Source organism: Prionailurus viverrinus, unplaced genomic scaffold (assembly GCF_022837055.1).
Source record: "Prionailurus viverrinus isolate Anna unplaced genomic scaffold, UM_Priviv_1.0 scaffold_42, whole genome shotgun sequence".
NCBI lineage: Eukaryota > Metazoa > Chordata > Mammalia > Carnivora > Felidae > Prionailurus > Prionailurus viverrinus.
The window spans coordinates 3,372,012-3,387,975 of NW_025927609.1; the positions used below are offsets into that span (position 1 = coordinate 3,372,012).

At 62.6% G+C, this 15,964-nt stretch overlaps 1 protein-coding gene across 3 annotated transcripts in view; it reads right to left on the bottom strand.

The window, feature by feature from the left end:
- Positions 1 to 1,106: 1,106 nt before the first annotated feature.
- PDE9A (phosphodiesterase 9A) overlaps positions 1,107 to 15,964 on the bottom strand; it is an 89,360-nt gene continuing 74,502 nt past the window's right edge. For 2 of the 3 annotated variants that reach the window (XM_047846984.1, XM_047846985.1), the window contains 11 exons: positions 15,686 to 15,760; positions 12,988 to 13,074; positions 12,421 to 12,525; positions 12,019 to 12,101; positions 10,722 to 10,878; positions 8,401 to 8,514; positions 6,199 to 6,303; positions 5,405 to 5,533; positions 4,166 to 4,261; positions 2,600 to 2,714; positions 1,109 to 1,533 (listed from right to left, as the gene is read on the bottom strand). In XM_047846984.1, the coding sequence (XP_047702940.1) occupies positions 2,616 to 2,714; positions 4,166 to 4,261; positions 5,405 to 5,533; positions 6,199 to 6,303; positions 8,401 to 8,514; positions 10,722 to 10,878; positions 12,019 to 12,101; positions 12,421 to 12,525; positions 12,988 to 13,074; positions 15,686 to 15,760 (1,050 nt within the window). In that variant the 3' untranslated portion in view covers positions 1,109 to 1,533; positions 2,600 to 2,615. Of the gene's footprint in view, positions 1,534 to 2,599; positions 2,715 to 4,165; positions 4,262 to 5,404; positions 5,534 to 6,198; positions 6,304 to 8,400; positions 8,515 to 10,721; positions 10,879 to 12,018; positions 12,102 to 12,420; positions 12,526 to 12,987; positions 13,075 to 15,685; positions 15,761 to 15,964 lie in introns of all 3 variants that reach the window. The other variant, XM_047846983.1, reaches the window with a different exon arrangement.

Here is a 15,964-nt window from a genome sequence, read left to right on the forward strand (position 1 = left end):
TATGTGGATACGTGCACGCGAGCGTGTTGTGTATTTGTGTGCGTGGGCGTGCATCGGCACGTGTCTACGTACAACCCGGTGGGCAAGCACACGTGTGCAGCCCTGTGCACCTGTTCATGCAAGTGTGAGCGTGTGTGGACGTGCTTCTCTGTGTGTCGGCATGGGTATGCTCACGCAGACGCGTGTGGACCTGTGTGTGTGTGTGTGCCCAAGTGTTGAACTCAGAGGTCGCTGTGTGAACTTTGACAAGGGGGCAGAGTGTGGCAAGTGGGTGTGGAGCACAAGTTAGCAGGTGGCCAGAAGGCTGCCCCACTGGGGGAGCAGGTGAAGGAACTGGGTAGAGGCTGGCTCACGGGGGTGGGAGCGTGGAGGGAACTGGCCAGAAGGCGGGCTCACGGGCGGGCAGGTGGGGGGCACTTGTCAGAGGCTGGCTCGCTGGGAGGAGCGGGTCACGGACTTCAGTGCAGGGCGCCACGCAGGCATGGGGGAGACCTGCATCGGGGACACCTGCTGGGTTTGCGCGTGTCGTGGCCATGTGCACGGGCTTTAGCGGGATTAACATGAAAAACAGAACCGCGAAGAGCAATAGAACCGGGGTCGCCGTTCATACGGAACTGGATTCAAGAAGTGACGGAAAATGTCACAGCCCACAGATGAATTATTCAGAGGTGGAAAGCAATATTCTGGAATTCACCAAGGCGTGCTCCGAGGAGACTCTGCGGCAGCGGGTGAAATGTCCGCAGAGCTCAGATTAGGCGGGCGGCCTGACAGGTCAGTTCATCCGAGAGGAGCCTCTTCTGTCCCGAGGGGGTGCAGGGAAGGAGCCAGTGGCCCTGGGAAGCGTCATGGGGTCTAAACGCACGCAGCGGGGCCGAGGGAGAGCGTGACCGCCTGCCAGCCGGGGTCAGGTCTCCCTTTATGGGCACGGGGCCCCCCAGATTGTTCCCAGCGCTGGTCCCAAAAGCAAAGGCAGGAAGAAAGGACAGCTGTCCTCCCCTGAGACGTGGTGTGCACAGTCTGCTGACTGAAGTGGCACGTTCCCACCTCCCCACACACAGCCACCAATGCCCCCTCGCTGCTCACAAACAGGACACGTGCACGTCCTTGTGCTCCGGGCACCGCCTGGCATTTAATTCTGAATTTACACGGGAGGGAGCGTCACATCACACCGCGCAGACACATCTGCGAGCAAAGCACAGTTCCTGTCCCCCCGTGAGAGCTCGGGGGCTCTGGGGACTGCCACACGCAGCCCCCGGATACACAACACTACAAAGAAAAAGTACAGTACCCGTTTCTGTATAAGAATATATTATTTAAAAGACAGTTTAAAAATAAAAATTCTGTACAGCATCATGAATTCCGTTTTCCTTTTTTTTTTTTTTTGTATCGGTGAACAAAACAGTTCTTAGAAAACGTGGTCTCGTGGAGTCAGGCGCTCGGAATGAACTTCTCCCCCGCGCGGACGGCTCGCGAGGCTCGGCCAGCCTGTTCCAGAACCACGGCCCGCATCGTCCTGCCTCCTCCAGGCTCCGTCTGCTCGGAAGAGGGAAAAGACCTACTGGTTTGTTTTCGTGGGGGCTGAAACCCCCCACAATCAACACAATCAGCATTGTCACAGGAGGACGCACGGGATGTTTAAGGACTGGACACACGGCTGAGCACATTTAGGCCAAATGAAACGATTTTGATCCTTCTCCTGACCCACTAAAAAATAGGGTGTGACCGAAACACGCCAAGCCAGTGTTTCCCGAGCGCTTCTGATGGACCGGCATGTTGCTCATGGAAGGGGTAATGATGGTGTGATTATCTCGAGGCCGGAGATGAGGGCTCTGAGGCTCAGAGAGGCTGAGACGCCTGTGTGGGTCTCTCAGCTTGTACTTGGCTGCGCTCAGTTTCTCCGATGCCAGAGCTGGCCACTGCACCAAACAAGACACAGGTTCCCACACCCCGTGCCCTGGAAAGCTTTGTCCCGAGAATCTCTCCAGGGGTCCTTCAGACGTGAGTGTGCCACGACCTTACCACGCGGAGGCCGAATGAGCTTGGTTTCCCTTTGACATGGACAGCTTGCGTCAGGGGCACAGGAAAACGCTCACGGCGACAGACGCAAATGCTTTATGTTGGGAAAGATTTTAAAACGTGCTTTTCCTTATAAGCGGCACATAGGCTAATTACGGATCTTTGGCTATCAACCCAAGCGTGACCCCCCCTTCTTTCAGAGCCTAATTCTAAGAATTATAGGCCAGGAATAAAAGTCTCACTTTACTGAAAAACCATCCGTCTTTCAGGGGCGCCCGGGTGGCTCAGTCAGTTGAGCGTCTGACTCTTGATTTCGGCTCAGGTCGTGATCTCACGGTTCGTGAGTTCGAGCCCTGCATCGGGCTCCGTGCTGGCAGCGTTGAGCCTGCTTGGGAGTCTCTGTCTCCCTCTCTCTCTGCCCCGCCCCTGCTTGTGTGCATGCCCTCTCTCACTTTCCAAATAAATAAAAAATGTTCCAAAAACTTGAAAAAACCCATCTGTCTTTCAGATTTCTGCCCCCACCTTCTTTCCTTCCCCCCTCCCAGAGATTTTCAGTGCCACCCCGTTTTAGGCTCTGAGTTACCATGTGCATCGAGACGTCAGTTCAGAATAGCACCCTCTTCTCTGTTTCTCACATCTCTGCTTTTCTCTCTCGACGACATGTCGGTGCCCCCCGCCGTCAAGCTCTCCGTCTCCCTCTGTAACCGGGACAGGTATACAGAAGGCAACGATCAGGTCCCAGGAGACCGTGAGGACCTGACTGTCTGCTAAGGTGCTTCCTGTTGACTGAGACGCTAAGGTGTGTAACTGAGGCAGAGGTCCTCGGCCGCGGTGTGCCGAAACACACGCAGCTGCACGTCGCAGACACGGCTGTGCGAGCGAGCCACCTCCCTAGCTGTGGGAGGCCTCCCCTTCTCGGCCAGCGTCCAGAGCTTGGACAATGCACTCACGGTGTCTGCTGAGCCCGGTGGCCTGGCGGAAGGGAGCACGGAGCCCGTCCACCCTTTCTCTTCTGGGGGGTGGGGTCTGTACTTTCTGGGGGTAGGGAAGCATCCTGGAGGTCCCGGGGGCCCCCACTGGGCGGCGGGGCCTAGGACCTTCATAGCGACGGCTGGAGTGTGCTTTAGCGATCCTGCCGGGGCCCCGCCGGGCACACCTGCTCTGACATCGCTCTCTGTACCATTTGCTCTTAGCCTCTGGAGTCTCAGGACCTCTCGGGGACCTTGTAGTGGAGGGATCCCTCTAGAGAGGCCAGTCGTGGGACGCCCATCGACCAGTAGGCACTGACACGTGCCCAGCGTCACACACAGAGCAGTTTCGGGGGGTGGTGAGGGCAACACGGGGCGCCTGGGAAACCGCTCAGCGCTCAGTGGGGCTCGGGGGTTCCCGGCGGCAAGGTGGGGGGACGCCATGACCAGGGAGCCCCGACTGAAGTGAGCGGGGGACGGCACGGGACGGGGTGCGTGACGCTGGTGGAGGCCAGACCAGGACAAAGCGAGAGGCAGCAGGGACACCGGAGAGGAGGCGGCGGGGGGCTGAGGGGAGGCACACCCTGGTGGCTGGACGTCACGCAGGGGAGGCCCGCGGGGGTCCCCGAAGCAGAGACGTGCGCACGCGGAGGCCCTGGGGCGGTCAGCCCACTCGCACGCCTTGCAGAAAGCGTCTGTGCCGGTTCTGCCCACGTGAGCTGGACCTTCCCTGCGAACGGTCCCGTCCTGACAGCGACCTGGGGCCACGCCCCGTCTCCCCGACCCCGGGGGCCCGAGCCGCCGTGTGTGAGAGCTCCAGGATGCTTTTCCTGTGCCGCGGGGAGCGCCTCCTTCCACCACACTCTCGCTCAGCAAGGCCAGCCCCAGGGCTGGAGGACGGGGACCCGCAAGGGGCCAGGGCGCGGCTCCGAGGGGGTCTGAGATGCCGCGACGCCCTGGCCCACCCGATTGCAGCACAGGTTTTGGGGACGACGTGGCCCCTCCGAGGGGCGCGGGCCATCGGGGGCCGTTTGGTTTTGCTGAGAGCAGACGCTCCCCGGTTTGCCCGGGTCTGGACTTCGGGGGGTGGTGGTGGAAATGGGTCCGCAGCGGCCCCTGCAGGGGTGCCCGGCTCGGCCCGTCCCCGGGGAGGACCGCGTTTCCTGCCCGGCTCGCTTTACCTCTTTCACGGAGTCATCTCTTTGTTTCAGTTCCTCGTAACGGTCTCTGGATTCCCAGAGGGGCCGCAGCATGAGCTCCTCGACCACAGGGAAGAGCTGGGAGGGACAAGCAGATGCGTTCAGGCTGTCTTTCCACGCGGCCGCGGCGTCCGGGAGGCCAGGTGTCGGGTCCTGCGTGGCTCAGCGGCTCAGGCAGTGAGTCAGTCCCCCGCACCCCGTGGAGCTCTGGGGTCCCGCCCGCAGCAGGGTCCACGCCGACCCGGGTTCTGAGGCCGTCCGGTCAGTGGCTCCTGCAGACCCTCCTGGAGACCCTCCCACCTGCCCCTGCCCACCCACCTCCGGGTCCTGCTCTGTTTCTGCCCTGTCCCTTCGCACGGACCCGCCCTCCACCTGCCCGTCCCCCAGCGTCCATGTTCCACACGCCAGCCTCGCCTCTGGTCTCTGCCCAGCCGCGGTGGCCGGAGGAGACAGGCCATTCCCGCGGCAGGGCCTTGGCCGTCCGCCTTCACTCGGGCCATCCTGCCATCCCGGCCCCATGGAACCCTGTGCACGTAGCTCTGGGCCCCGGGATGCCTTCCATGCCTCCCCAGTCACATCCCGATCCTGCTGCCGGAGGGGGGCAGGCCCGATGTGGCAGCGCTGTGCCCCTGTCCCCGCTGGCCGTGGCGAAGGCCCAGAAGTCCGTGAAGGAATGTGCGGGAAGGCCGAGGCCCCAGAGAAGCAGGAGTGAATGGGGTTTAGGGAAGGGTGTGCTGAGGCGGTTCTGGAAGGCTGGCGGGTGGGACGGGGCCAAGGCCAGCCGAAGGGACACAGTCAGAGGTGGTCTGAAGAAAGGGGAGGACCAGGAACTGGGGGCCGTCCTGCACGACCGGAGTGCTAGGGAGGGTGGGGGACTGTGTGTAACGAGGCGGGCAGTTTTCCCTGCGTCGTGGGCAGTGGGGAGCCATGGAAGGTTCGGGAGAGAGGCAGAGATAGTCTCCTTGCTGAAATCTGCCTGGGGATGGCCGTGTGCCCGTGGATGGGGCAGGTCAGCAGAGGTGCCCTGGCAGTGGAAGGCAGAGGGGGGCCCCAGGGGGCAGGGAGGCCGGAAGACCAGGAGGGACACGACGCGGGGGCCGAGAGGGTGTTCTGGGCGTGCTGGAGGGGGCACTGAGCAGGCAGCTACAGCACGCTGGTGCGTGTGTGCACGTGTGTGCTTCTCAGCGCGACGTCATTCAGCATGCGGTGATGGTCACTCACCTTGGTCACCGTTTCGAACATGGGGATCAGGACAAACTTGATGAACCCAATTTGGGCCGTGGCTTTGGTCACTTTGTCCCGGTCCATGAAAGGGGCCACGGGAAGGCCTTCCGACTTCTCACGGTCGCTCTGCAGGGAGGCAACAGCCCGAAACGTTGGAAAGCGCGGAATCTGGGGGGCCCCGAGGGTCACCGGCCTCAGAGGGCGGAAGGCAGGTTAACGTGCCACCGCCAGCCAGCCCGCTCCGTCGTGGGGACGTTCACAGCCACCAGGACGGGTGGCGGGAGCTGGGCAGGCAGGGCCGCGCCGTGGCGACAGGGCGGAGGGACAGGGTGGAGGGTGGGGGGTGAGTCGCCGGGCAGCTCTCGGCTCTCGGCTCTGAACCCGGGGTCCACCGCGCTGCCGTTGCGAGCGCCCTACTGGCCCTTCCGGCACCTCCCGCGTGGGCTGGTTGGTCTTCTGTCTGAGGGCCTCCCCGGGCCTCAAAGCGTAGGCCGACCTGCTTGGTGTCGCCCGTCCCGGGGGAGCCTCCCCTCCTGCCTCTGCCTCTTCCCTTTCAGGCCACTTGCCCGACGCTGCCGCCCCCATTCACTGCTCTTTCGTGGTCCCCGGTGGCAGCTGTCGACGCTACTTTGCAGGCTGTGGCCGTCTTTCCTCTCGGATGTGCACCTGCCGTGAGGCTCTCTGGGGGCCGGAGACCGTCCGCTCCCGTCCACTTGTCCCCCGGGCACGCCCATCCCCCTTTCCAACACGGGGCCCCTGCAGGGGGTTTGGTGGCACCGGGACGCTCTCACCTGCATGAAATACTCTTCCAACAAGCGGTCCACCCAAGGTTCTGCAACTGCCATCGGACGCACCTCGTTGGAGATATCACAGCATTTTATCAGAATCATCTTCAGCTGGAAGACAGAGGGGGGGATCAGGCAGCGGGGCCCGGAGTACGTCCCCCTGCTGCCGTTTGGGTCTGGACTTCGTCCTCCCCGGAGACCAGCCCTCCGAGTCTGGTGAGGTTTGCGCGCCCAGTGGGCACTTCAGGAGACCGGTCGGGCCAGGGCGTTTGCCCCTGCGCCCGAAGGCGGGTGCCTTCGGGGCCGGCACACGACCGTCCCCGGGAGTCACTGATGTCCTGGGCCCCGGGAGTCACCGATGTGTGGGCCGGCGCTCAGGGTGTGACGCTGACTCAGCAGGCGGTGCTCCCGGGCACATCAGCTCGGGGCTGCGGGCCCTGGGCGCGCCCCGGCCTCCCGGCAGGCGCAGGCGCAAGGCGACTCAGCAAGGCTCTGCTCGGCTCAAACCCTGGCACGGCCTCAGCTGAACCTGGGCTGACTCGGCTGCCCCTGTCCCTGTCCCCTTGTCAGTCCCCAGTAGTCGATCCCGGCCTTCCTTGTCTCCGCTCAGGTGACTCCAGAACACAGGCCATCACAGGGCTCTGCCCGGCAGGCCTCTCGGGGCAGCGGCCCGACGCCGGGCCCGGGGCACAGGCTGGGTGCTGCCAGGTGGTGGGAAGCTTCCAGGCCCCCAGGCCTGGCCGCGCGGAGCTCGTCAGCATTCAGGCCTCCTCCTGGGGGCCTCCTCCCCTCTACCTCCCCCAACCCTTGTGCACGAACAAGTGGAGATCTGGGGGCTCCCCGGCCAGGGCAAGACCCCCTGGTCTGTGCTGCGGGCCGCCACCCCTCGCCCGGTGTGGGGGTGGATGGAACCCCGGGGACCCGGGGCCTCTTCCCCACCCCCCCGTGCTTGGATGGTTGAAGGAAGGGAGTAAAGGGGTGATGGTCACTCTGTGACTCTGTGTGCTCATGGTCTCGACACTGGCAGCAAACGTGTGGCCTCTGCCCTCCAGGGTCTTTCCTTATGTTTCAGAGGGAAAACGGAGGCAAAGGGGGCACGTCTACTCGTCCCTCTGTCTCCAGACGCACCGCCCTCACCCTGCCATAGGGCCAGGCGGCCCCTCCCACACCCGCTGGTTTTCGGGAGCAGGGACCCGGCTCCCACATGACTGCATCTCCCTGCGCCCCGTCCCCAAGAAGCGATGCCTCGGGAGGCCCTGGCCCCAGGGGACATTTTCTCCTGCCGTGTAACTTCTGCAGAACGTGAGGTCCTTCCCTGCACACCTTGTGTATTAGCTACGAATCAGTTTTGGGGACGTGACGTCAGACGGGCGGCCAGATCTCAGAGGACTTCCTTGTTCATCAGCTTCCAGGGACAGAAAGTGACCATCGGTTTTAAAAAAGAGAGCCAGAGGGGCGCCTGGGTGGCGCAGTCGGTTAAGCGTCCGACTTCAGCCAGGTCACGATCTCGCGGTCGGCGAGTTCGAGCCCCGCGTCAGGCTCTGTGCTGACGGCTCAGAGCCTGGAGCCTGTTTCCGATTCTGTGTCTCCCTCTCTCTCTGCCCCTCCCCCGTTCATGCTCTGTCTCTCTCTGTCCCGAAAATAAATAAACGTTGAAAAAAAAAAAAAAAAAAAAAAGAGAGCCAGAGAGAGAGAGAGAGAGAAGGCCAGAAAGCAGGCCTAACGCCCAGACAAGGCTCAGCAGAACCCTTTTCTCCGAAGATGGGGAAGGGTGTTTCCACGTGTTTCTCTTACGAAGGGCAGGTGGGGTGCAGACCCAGGCGGGCCCTCCTCACGGTGAGGCTCCCTGCCCTTCTCTGCACAGCTGGCCCTGCTCGTGGAGGGCCGGGCCGGGCCGGGAGGGGTGCCCGCCCGGAAGCTGGTAATTGGAGTGTTTTCTGGGGCACCGCCTTCGTGGGAGAGCCAACTTTATTCTCGGGACTGAGCAGGACGGATTGCTTTCCCCCACGTACCACCTTCAAATCAGAAGGCGACACAGGAAGTGCAAAAGCTGCCTTCGACCGGAAGACAGGCCCGCTGGGGGCTGCCCGGGGAGAGCTGGACGCTGCAGGGCAAGGTTCAGGGTTTTGGGGTCTCGGTGTCCAGTCTGGGCCGGAGCGTAGGACGCGTGCACCAGGGCCCCCAAAACGGGTGTAGCGATCTACTTACGAGGGTCACATGCTGTTCGTTGCTGTAGTCAAAATTCTCCATTTTCTCTTTGAAAGAATCCATAATTTCTGCGTGTCTTGCCATGTCAGTGGCTAGAATCAGAGTGATCATCCCCTGGAAAGTGAGAGCAAAGCGTTAGCCCCGGGCGGAATCCCGGCAAGGACCCAGCGAGCGCCGCCTGGGCACACGGCCCTTCCCCGGGGTCCCGGGGCCAACTCTACGTGTGCGTCTGCACAACACCGTCCTCATTTGTGAGACGAGAGGCCGGGGAGCCTCCCGGGCCGCAGCTGGCAAGTGGAGGCTGGGGGTTCAAGCCCACCCGTGCGCTGCAAATGGGCCCCGAGGGCCGAGTCCAGGACGGGGCAGGCCCGTCGGCTGGCAGGTGGCCGGCTCGGCGCTGGGCTTCCCGGTGATGACGGTCGGTTTCGACTGAGGACGGATACTTCCCCTCAATTCAGGAATCCAGATCCACGGCCGTTCCTTTCACGTCCCGTTGCCGGAGGTCAATGGCCGACCTTCCAGAAGTCTCTTTCCCCTGTCGCGTCTCATCTGTACGTGACTCTGGGCGCACACCGCGCAGGGGTGGTCAAAGCCCGCTTGCATTTGACAGCGTCATTCTGCTAACGCATTCATAAGCGAGAATGCGATGATTCTCTAACTACAAATGCCTTCCTACCTTGGTAAGCAAGGTACTCGATGACAAAATATTATTAAAAATCGGGCTGAATGATTTCACGGTCAGGAAAGTCTCATGTCTGACGTTTGACAAGCCTCGTGCGTCCCCATGGCGGGCGGCGTGAGGGAGGCGGGTCCCCTGCTCGGGGACGCTGCTCTGACTGCTCCCGGGGTAGGAGGGCAGGGCACACACCAAGGGGACCCGGCTGCTTCGCTTCTCCAGGTCGCTCCCAACAGGAGCTCCTCACCGGCAGCCCTCGGGGACTCTCTACGACTCGCCCCTTCCCACGCTGGAGAGGAAGACGCGTCAGGGCTCATCCCAGCAGCTTGCGGTGTCCCCGGCCGGTGGCTCCAGAACATGGAAGAGAGGCCAGAAAGCCCATAGATAAAGGGGACATGGTTGGGCCGGAAATTGGCGACTCGATGGGGACTGTCCTTCGGCACTGGCCTCGGCTCTGAGCTTCCACGGCAGATGGAGGGACGGTGTTCTCTGATGAAGTGCAGCCCGTCAGACCTCCAGGAGGGACAGCCCGGGTCCCAGCGTCTTTAACAGGTGCACCTTGAAGCGAGGCCCCCGGGCACCCGGTGGGTGAGGCTGTCATCCGTGGGACAGCAGAGTAGGGTGCCTCACCGCGAGGGTGGCTCCCTGTGCGCGTGTCCTGGGGCTGCCACATGAGTGCCGCGTGCCAGGTGACGGGGAACCACAGCGGGGCATTCTCTCCCAGTCTGGAGGCCAGAAGTCTGAAGGCACCGGGAAAACGTCCTTCCTGACTTTTCCTGCTCCTGTGGCCCCGGGTCACTCCGGCCTCTGCCTCCGTCTTTAGGCCAATTTCCCTTCCATGTATCTGTCTCTTCCTCTGTCTCTTCTAAGGACACCTGTCACTGGCTTTAGGCCCACCTGGGTAGCACCAGCTAATCTCACGCAGAGATCTTAACTTAATCACCACTGCAAAGACTCTTTTCCAAATAAAGTCACATACAAAAGGTTCTGGGGGTTAGGAAGTGAACATACAATTTTTTTTTTTTGGCTACCATTCAACCCATACACTCTTCCAAGAAATCATTCTGGTATCTTCCCTCCCCTGAAAACATCAGAGGGTGGCGCACAGAGCTGTGCTCAGTGTGGGACCTCCTGCGTGGGAGGGGGCATTACCTCCAGCGAGGTGGATGTCTGTCTCAGGACAGGAGGGCGACAGAGGCCTCCCCAGGGTCTCTTATGTGAAGTGGGCAGTGGGGCCGACCGGGTGAGGGTGGGGCAGGGGGAGGCAGCTGGGGGGCAGGGGAAACAGTCGGCTAGGCTGGACTCAGCAGGTGCATCTGTCCAGGGCCCGCACGTTCCCACGGTGCCCCTCACCTCTGTAACCCCCACTCTCCCGGGCTGCAAGCTGGAGAAAGGACGGGTCTTAAAGGCTTCGGGTGAAACACTGGATGTGAAATGCAGGTCAGTGGGGTCCCGTGTGTTTATGCCGAGGGCGCACCTCTTCCCGGAATGCCACTGGCCTTGGTGGGCGAGGAGTGGGGGATGGGTTCCCCAGGATCCCTGGTGGGACCAGGGGCTTCTGGGGCCTCGGCCGCTGGCGGGAGGGGCTCTACTCCGTGGTTGTGCTCACCGCCTCCCACTCTGCGGTCAGAGGGCCCCTGCACACCTGTCTGATCTGCTTGAACCCGTCCGGCTGCACGTTGGTGAAGATGTTGCACTCGGGCTGGGCGAGGATCTGAAAGGCCACGGCACAGTGGTGGTTCTCCAGGGGCGAGATGTCATTGTAACGGACGGCCAGCTCCGTGCGGGCGTTGATCTGGTACCTGGCATCGCGGGAGAGAGCAAACGGAGCCTCGGGCACCTGCGCTCGGACGCGGCGGTGCCCGCAGAGGCTGGAAGGCAAGCCGGGCGTGCCCTGCAGGTGCCGGGGACCTGCTCCCCCGGGCTCTCTGACTCTGCCGCCCCTTTAACGAGACACCTTCGAGGTCTTAGAATCCCGCCGAGTAGACACCACCAACACACCTCGACTTCTCCCAGTCATGCCGCCCCGAGGGGAATCTGTTCGGGCCCCTTGCAAACATCGGCATATGCAAAAGGCAGACGTTTGGGAGAAGAACCAAGATGTGTTCTGAGGTCAGAGGCTGCGGTTAAGGCCTGTGCTGTGCACATCGTCTTGAGTGTGAAATGGGGGAACGGGCGCTCATGGTGCCGGCCTCCTCTGAGGAACACGGACGTCCGCACCGTGGAGCCCACTCCCGTCCTGACGGAGGCCTGCCATGAAAGCCGCCGGCGAGTTCCCGGCCATATGTGATGTCACCGCACAGACGCATCTGACCGAAAGGACAGGTGCCTCACTAGGGATGCGAACGGGCGCCACGCGGCCCGGGCCTGATGGCTACACGGGGTGGACTCTGTGCCTCTGCCCCCCCCCCCCCCCCCCCCGGGGGTGGGAGCGGATCACCGATTCAGCCAAGCTTGGCCTGTCCTCCTGGCCCCCCACGGCCTGTGGCAGGCGCCTCCCCGCCCCCTGCTGGCCTGCACTCCTCTCCCTCAGTCCTAGTCTCTGCCCCGTTGCTGCTGGACACGGGCTGCGGAGTGAGATCAGGAGAATGGGCATCCTGTGCGGGTACTGCCCCCGGCTTCGGGCGGAGGGGAGTTTGGGCACCACCACGGCTCTGCCTGTGCAGAGGGACGTGCAGGGTCTGGGGCAGGACCGCAAAGGAGGGCGGCGGCCCCTCGGGGTTTGGCGACCTGGAAGGGTCTGCCCCGGGGGGGCCCGAGGCCCTGGACAAAGTCCCAAAGTGGGAGCCGTGTCCTAAGCATCTGAGCCGGGGGTGCTGGTGAGGCCTTTGCCGCAGCCCCACCTCAGAACTGGTCGGTGCGTGAAGCTGAAGAGGTGACCTCTGACAACCAGAGAGCCCTTGAGAAGGAAGAAACGAGAGAGAGAAAAGTCGTGCACGTACGTGTTGTTGTACCCTGGGTGATCCAAATCGTGACAGATGGCTGCCGTCATTAGAATCAAGATATCCATTTGGGAAAACTTCTCCTGGATTAGAGAGAGGGCGGGAGGGGGTGAGGAGGGGGCTGGAATGGGGTGGGAGAGGTGGGACGCGGGTAGGACGAAGTCCCCTAGCAGCTGGCCTATGGGGAGGACCGGCCCGCTCTCTGGGGTGGGGCCGGGAGGGCGGGCCCGCACCTGCCCGGTGCCCCGCCCCTGCTCGCCCGCACAGAGCCACCGGCTCGCCTGAGGACAGCAAGGGGCGAGGTGGCTTCCCTGGGAGGGTGGGGGAGCCCGTGCCCCCGGTGGGGGCGGCGTCCGTGAACGAGGTGCCCCCGCCCCCAGCAGGAGCCCCCCAGAGACGCACCTGGAGCCGGCAGAGCCAGATCATGCTGTACATCATCTGGGTCACGCAGAAGCAATGCCGGAAGTTGTGGAAAGGGTTGTTTCTATAGTTGTCGTGCACGCAGAGCTGGAGAGACAGAGGCCCCGGCTGCTGGCACGCAGCTGCCCGCCCTCCCCGCCCTGCACACCTTTCCCCCGATTTCGCCATATTTGATGTTTAAGGTTTTCCTACTTGGTTCCGAGCAATCTTTTATTAAAAAAAAAATCTACTGTGAAACACACATTCACACACTCATACACGTACATGCACTCTGCTCTGTGCACACGCACTCACACACACACACCTGCACACTCACCCTCACAGGCTGCTTCACTGGCCCCTCCCTGGTTCTCACTCTCGCCGCCAGAGCAGGGGTTTAGGGGGACTGAGTATTCTGGCAGGAGACAGATGGACACTGGCCGCCTGTTCTCACAAAACTCTCCTGGGAGCGTCGCCTCCGTCCGTCCAGGAAGGTGCCTGGCCGGTCTGTTCCCGAGTAACCGGAAGGCACTGTGTTGTTCAAGAGGGACGTGAGGGGCCCGCACTCACCAGCCATCTCCTGAGCGTGACGGGGTGGATGGAGAAGTCTCGGACCAGGCCCAGGTCGTGGTACATGTGCTCCAGGCAGCTCAGCATCTGGAGGCACAGGGGAAGCAGGCGGTCAGCGGCACAAGCGAGCCAGCCCGGCACGGCCCCTCCGGAGCCCCGGGGACGAGTGCAGGGCCAGCCGGCAGCCTCTCCGGGCCTGTCCCTACAGGATGAGCTCTCCCCTCCCGGGAGGCCCGGAGGGAGGAGCCGTGTTGACTGGGGCCGGGTGGGGGGCTGTTGTCTCAGGACCCCTAGAAGGACAGCGATCGGGTGAGAGGGAGCGCCCCCAGATGACCGTGTCAGCGGTGACGCGGTGAACTTCGGCACACGAGAAACCGTCTTCCGAAGGGCATCACAGGCCGGGGCACAGATCCCCCGGACGCAGACCCCAGAGCAGGTGCGTGTGCGGACACAGAGGCTGAGCCTTGACGGCCTGCATCCCCCACATGCTCCATTTTGCCCTTCGGGGGCCCGCTGGGACCCCACACACATTTTAATGCGTTAATTACAGGGTCTGGAAGGTGAGCTTCCCGCCCCGAATTCACTTCACTTCACTGAGCTGTCTTCTGTAGAAATCTCAGGTTGAAGTAGATTTGTTTTCAGTCCCAAAGAGGATGTGCTATCATTGTGGCGATCTATTTCAATACAGCTCAGAGCTCTGGAGCTCATTAAACCAGGGAAGAAAGATTAAGTGATTTTTACAAAGTGGGAGTCTGATAAAACGGGCTCTGATTTCCGGGAGGCAGGTCTCCCAGGGTGACTGGCCACGCACAAGGCAGGGATCTCTAGGCATCGCCTGGCGGCCCGGGGCGTGACATTGTGCCCTGCCGCCATGCCATCGGCCAGCCACCTGGGGCCTGCACGGCCACGCTCCCTGGCTGTCTGTGGTCACGGCGTGACCACCTCCTCCCAAACGGGCGTGTTATGGACTGAACCGTGGCCCCCAAATCAGTCAATGGAAGCTCTAACCCCCTACGTGACTGTGCAGAGAGCAGGCCTTCAGAGAGGTCATCCAGGTTAAATGAGGTCACTGCGGTGGCTCTGATCCATCAGGACCTGTGTCCCCACGAGAAGAGGTCAGGACACAGACACGCACAGAGGGACGACCACGTGGGGACGTGGGAGACACCAGCCCTGCCCACGCCTGGATCTCGGACCTGCAGCCTCCAGGATGTGGTTTGAGTTGTGGCTGCCCGAGCTAACACAGGGCGTGCCACCCCATAAGCCATCTTCCCGGCTACGCGATCCTGGGAGAGCCGGCAACGTCCTGGAACGTCCTGGAAGCTGACCACGCACCGGTCTTCCTGGAGGGGACGGGATGGATGCAGATAGGATAACGTCCAGGGCGTCAGGTTTTGGAAACTGGAGAGCGGCAGGGGTCCAGGGCCCCTGACGGGTCTGCCCGTGGGAGGGCGGGCGGGCGGCCTTCCCATCGTGGATGCGTGAATCCTTCAATCTCCCCACGAGGCGGCGTGGCCTCCGTGGCCACAGGGAGCCCTGCGCTCGGTGAGATTCCGTAAGAGACGGGCGGCGAGTGCCCGTGTCCACGTGGGCGCTTTGCCACCGGGGGCCCCGGCTTTGCTCTTGCTCCCGGTGGGCCGGGGCCAGAATGACTTCCGGGAGCATCGGCTCTTCTAGAAGTGCTCCGGCAGGGCTCCTGCCCACGCGCGGGAAGCGGGAATCTGTGCACGTGGAGGCACCCCGCTGAGTCCACTCGCCACCCGGCGGGCCCGGCCCAGCCTGGGCCCCCCGTTCAGACCTTAGTCCCGACTCTCGTCCTCAAGACCCAACTGCTGTTTGCTGGCCACGCCACCTCCCACCCTCCCGGTCACTGCTGGTCACGCACCGACCTCGCGGGCAAGGCCAGCCTCCTGCCCCTCCAAACGCACGCTCCGGTCCGCACGTTCCTCGGTGGCCGCGTGTCGTCTGGCTCAGTGTTGGCTATGGGACGACCCCTGGGACCCGGGTCAGCACGCGGCGGGGCGGAGGCCTCTCCTGTGTCGGCAAGGACGACAGCACGAGAGCCCAGGCCCTGGAGACACAGACGGCGCCCGCTCAGGGCGCAAAGCCCCCGCAAAGTTCCCGCGTCAGCGGACCTGCTGTCCAGGCGGTGGGCTTGCCGGGGGCAGCTTGTCTATACGTCTGTGTTGCCAGAAAGCCGGACAATTTGTCCGTAGAGCTGCTGGGCCCGGTGTCCATGATGAACGGCTTTTGTTTTCTTGGGGTTCACAAAGGGAGGGGTACAACTGATATTATTAGACTAAACAAACAAACGGGAAGTCTCCATCTTAGTGTTTTCTCAGCAAAACGGACAACGTAAAGATCCTTCTCGCTGTGCAAAGGGACTCCGCGTCCTGCGTCCCACTCCGCTGGCTGTGGGGGACGCCTCCCGGGCTTCTCCTTGGTGGGCACGGCAGCCGCCCGGGAGGGTGCTTGGGGGGTGGGGAGCCAGGGGCGCCACGGCCCAGCCCTCCTGCCCTTGACCGCCCACGCCTCTGCTCCGACACCCCCCTCGCTGAGTCCTGTCTCTGGGGCCCTCCTGGGCCTGCCCAGAGTCAGTTTGGAGTAAAACCTGGAGAATCGAGTTAAAAAACAAAGACCAGAGAGGAGGAAGAGATCTGGGGTGCCCGTGACGCTGGCACGGGGGCCCCTCACTCACCTCGTTGGGCTCCCAGAGCCAGACGTCAAAGGTGGGCTTCCGGAGCGCTTCGATGGTCTCTGGAGAGAGCAGGTACTGGGAAGGACAGGGGACCGTCAGCCTCTGGGCTGAGACAAAGGCCACCGGCCGCACGCGGGCTGGGGGATGTTTCTCCCACTTCCTCCTGTCCCCTTTCAAGGACGCCTGTGCACAGGCTCCAGGGCCACATTCTACCAGAATTCTGGGGAGCGCCAACCTCCAGGGGCAGAAACCCCATCAGTGGCTGCCAGGGCAGGGGGA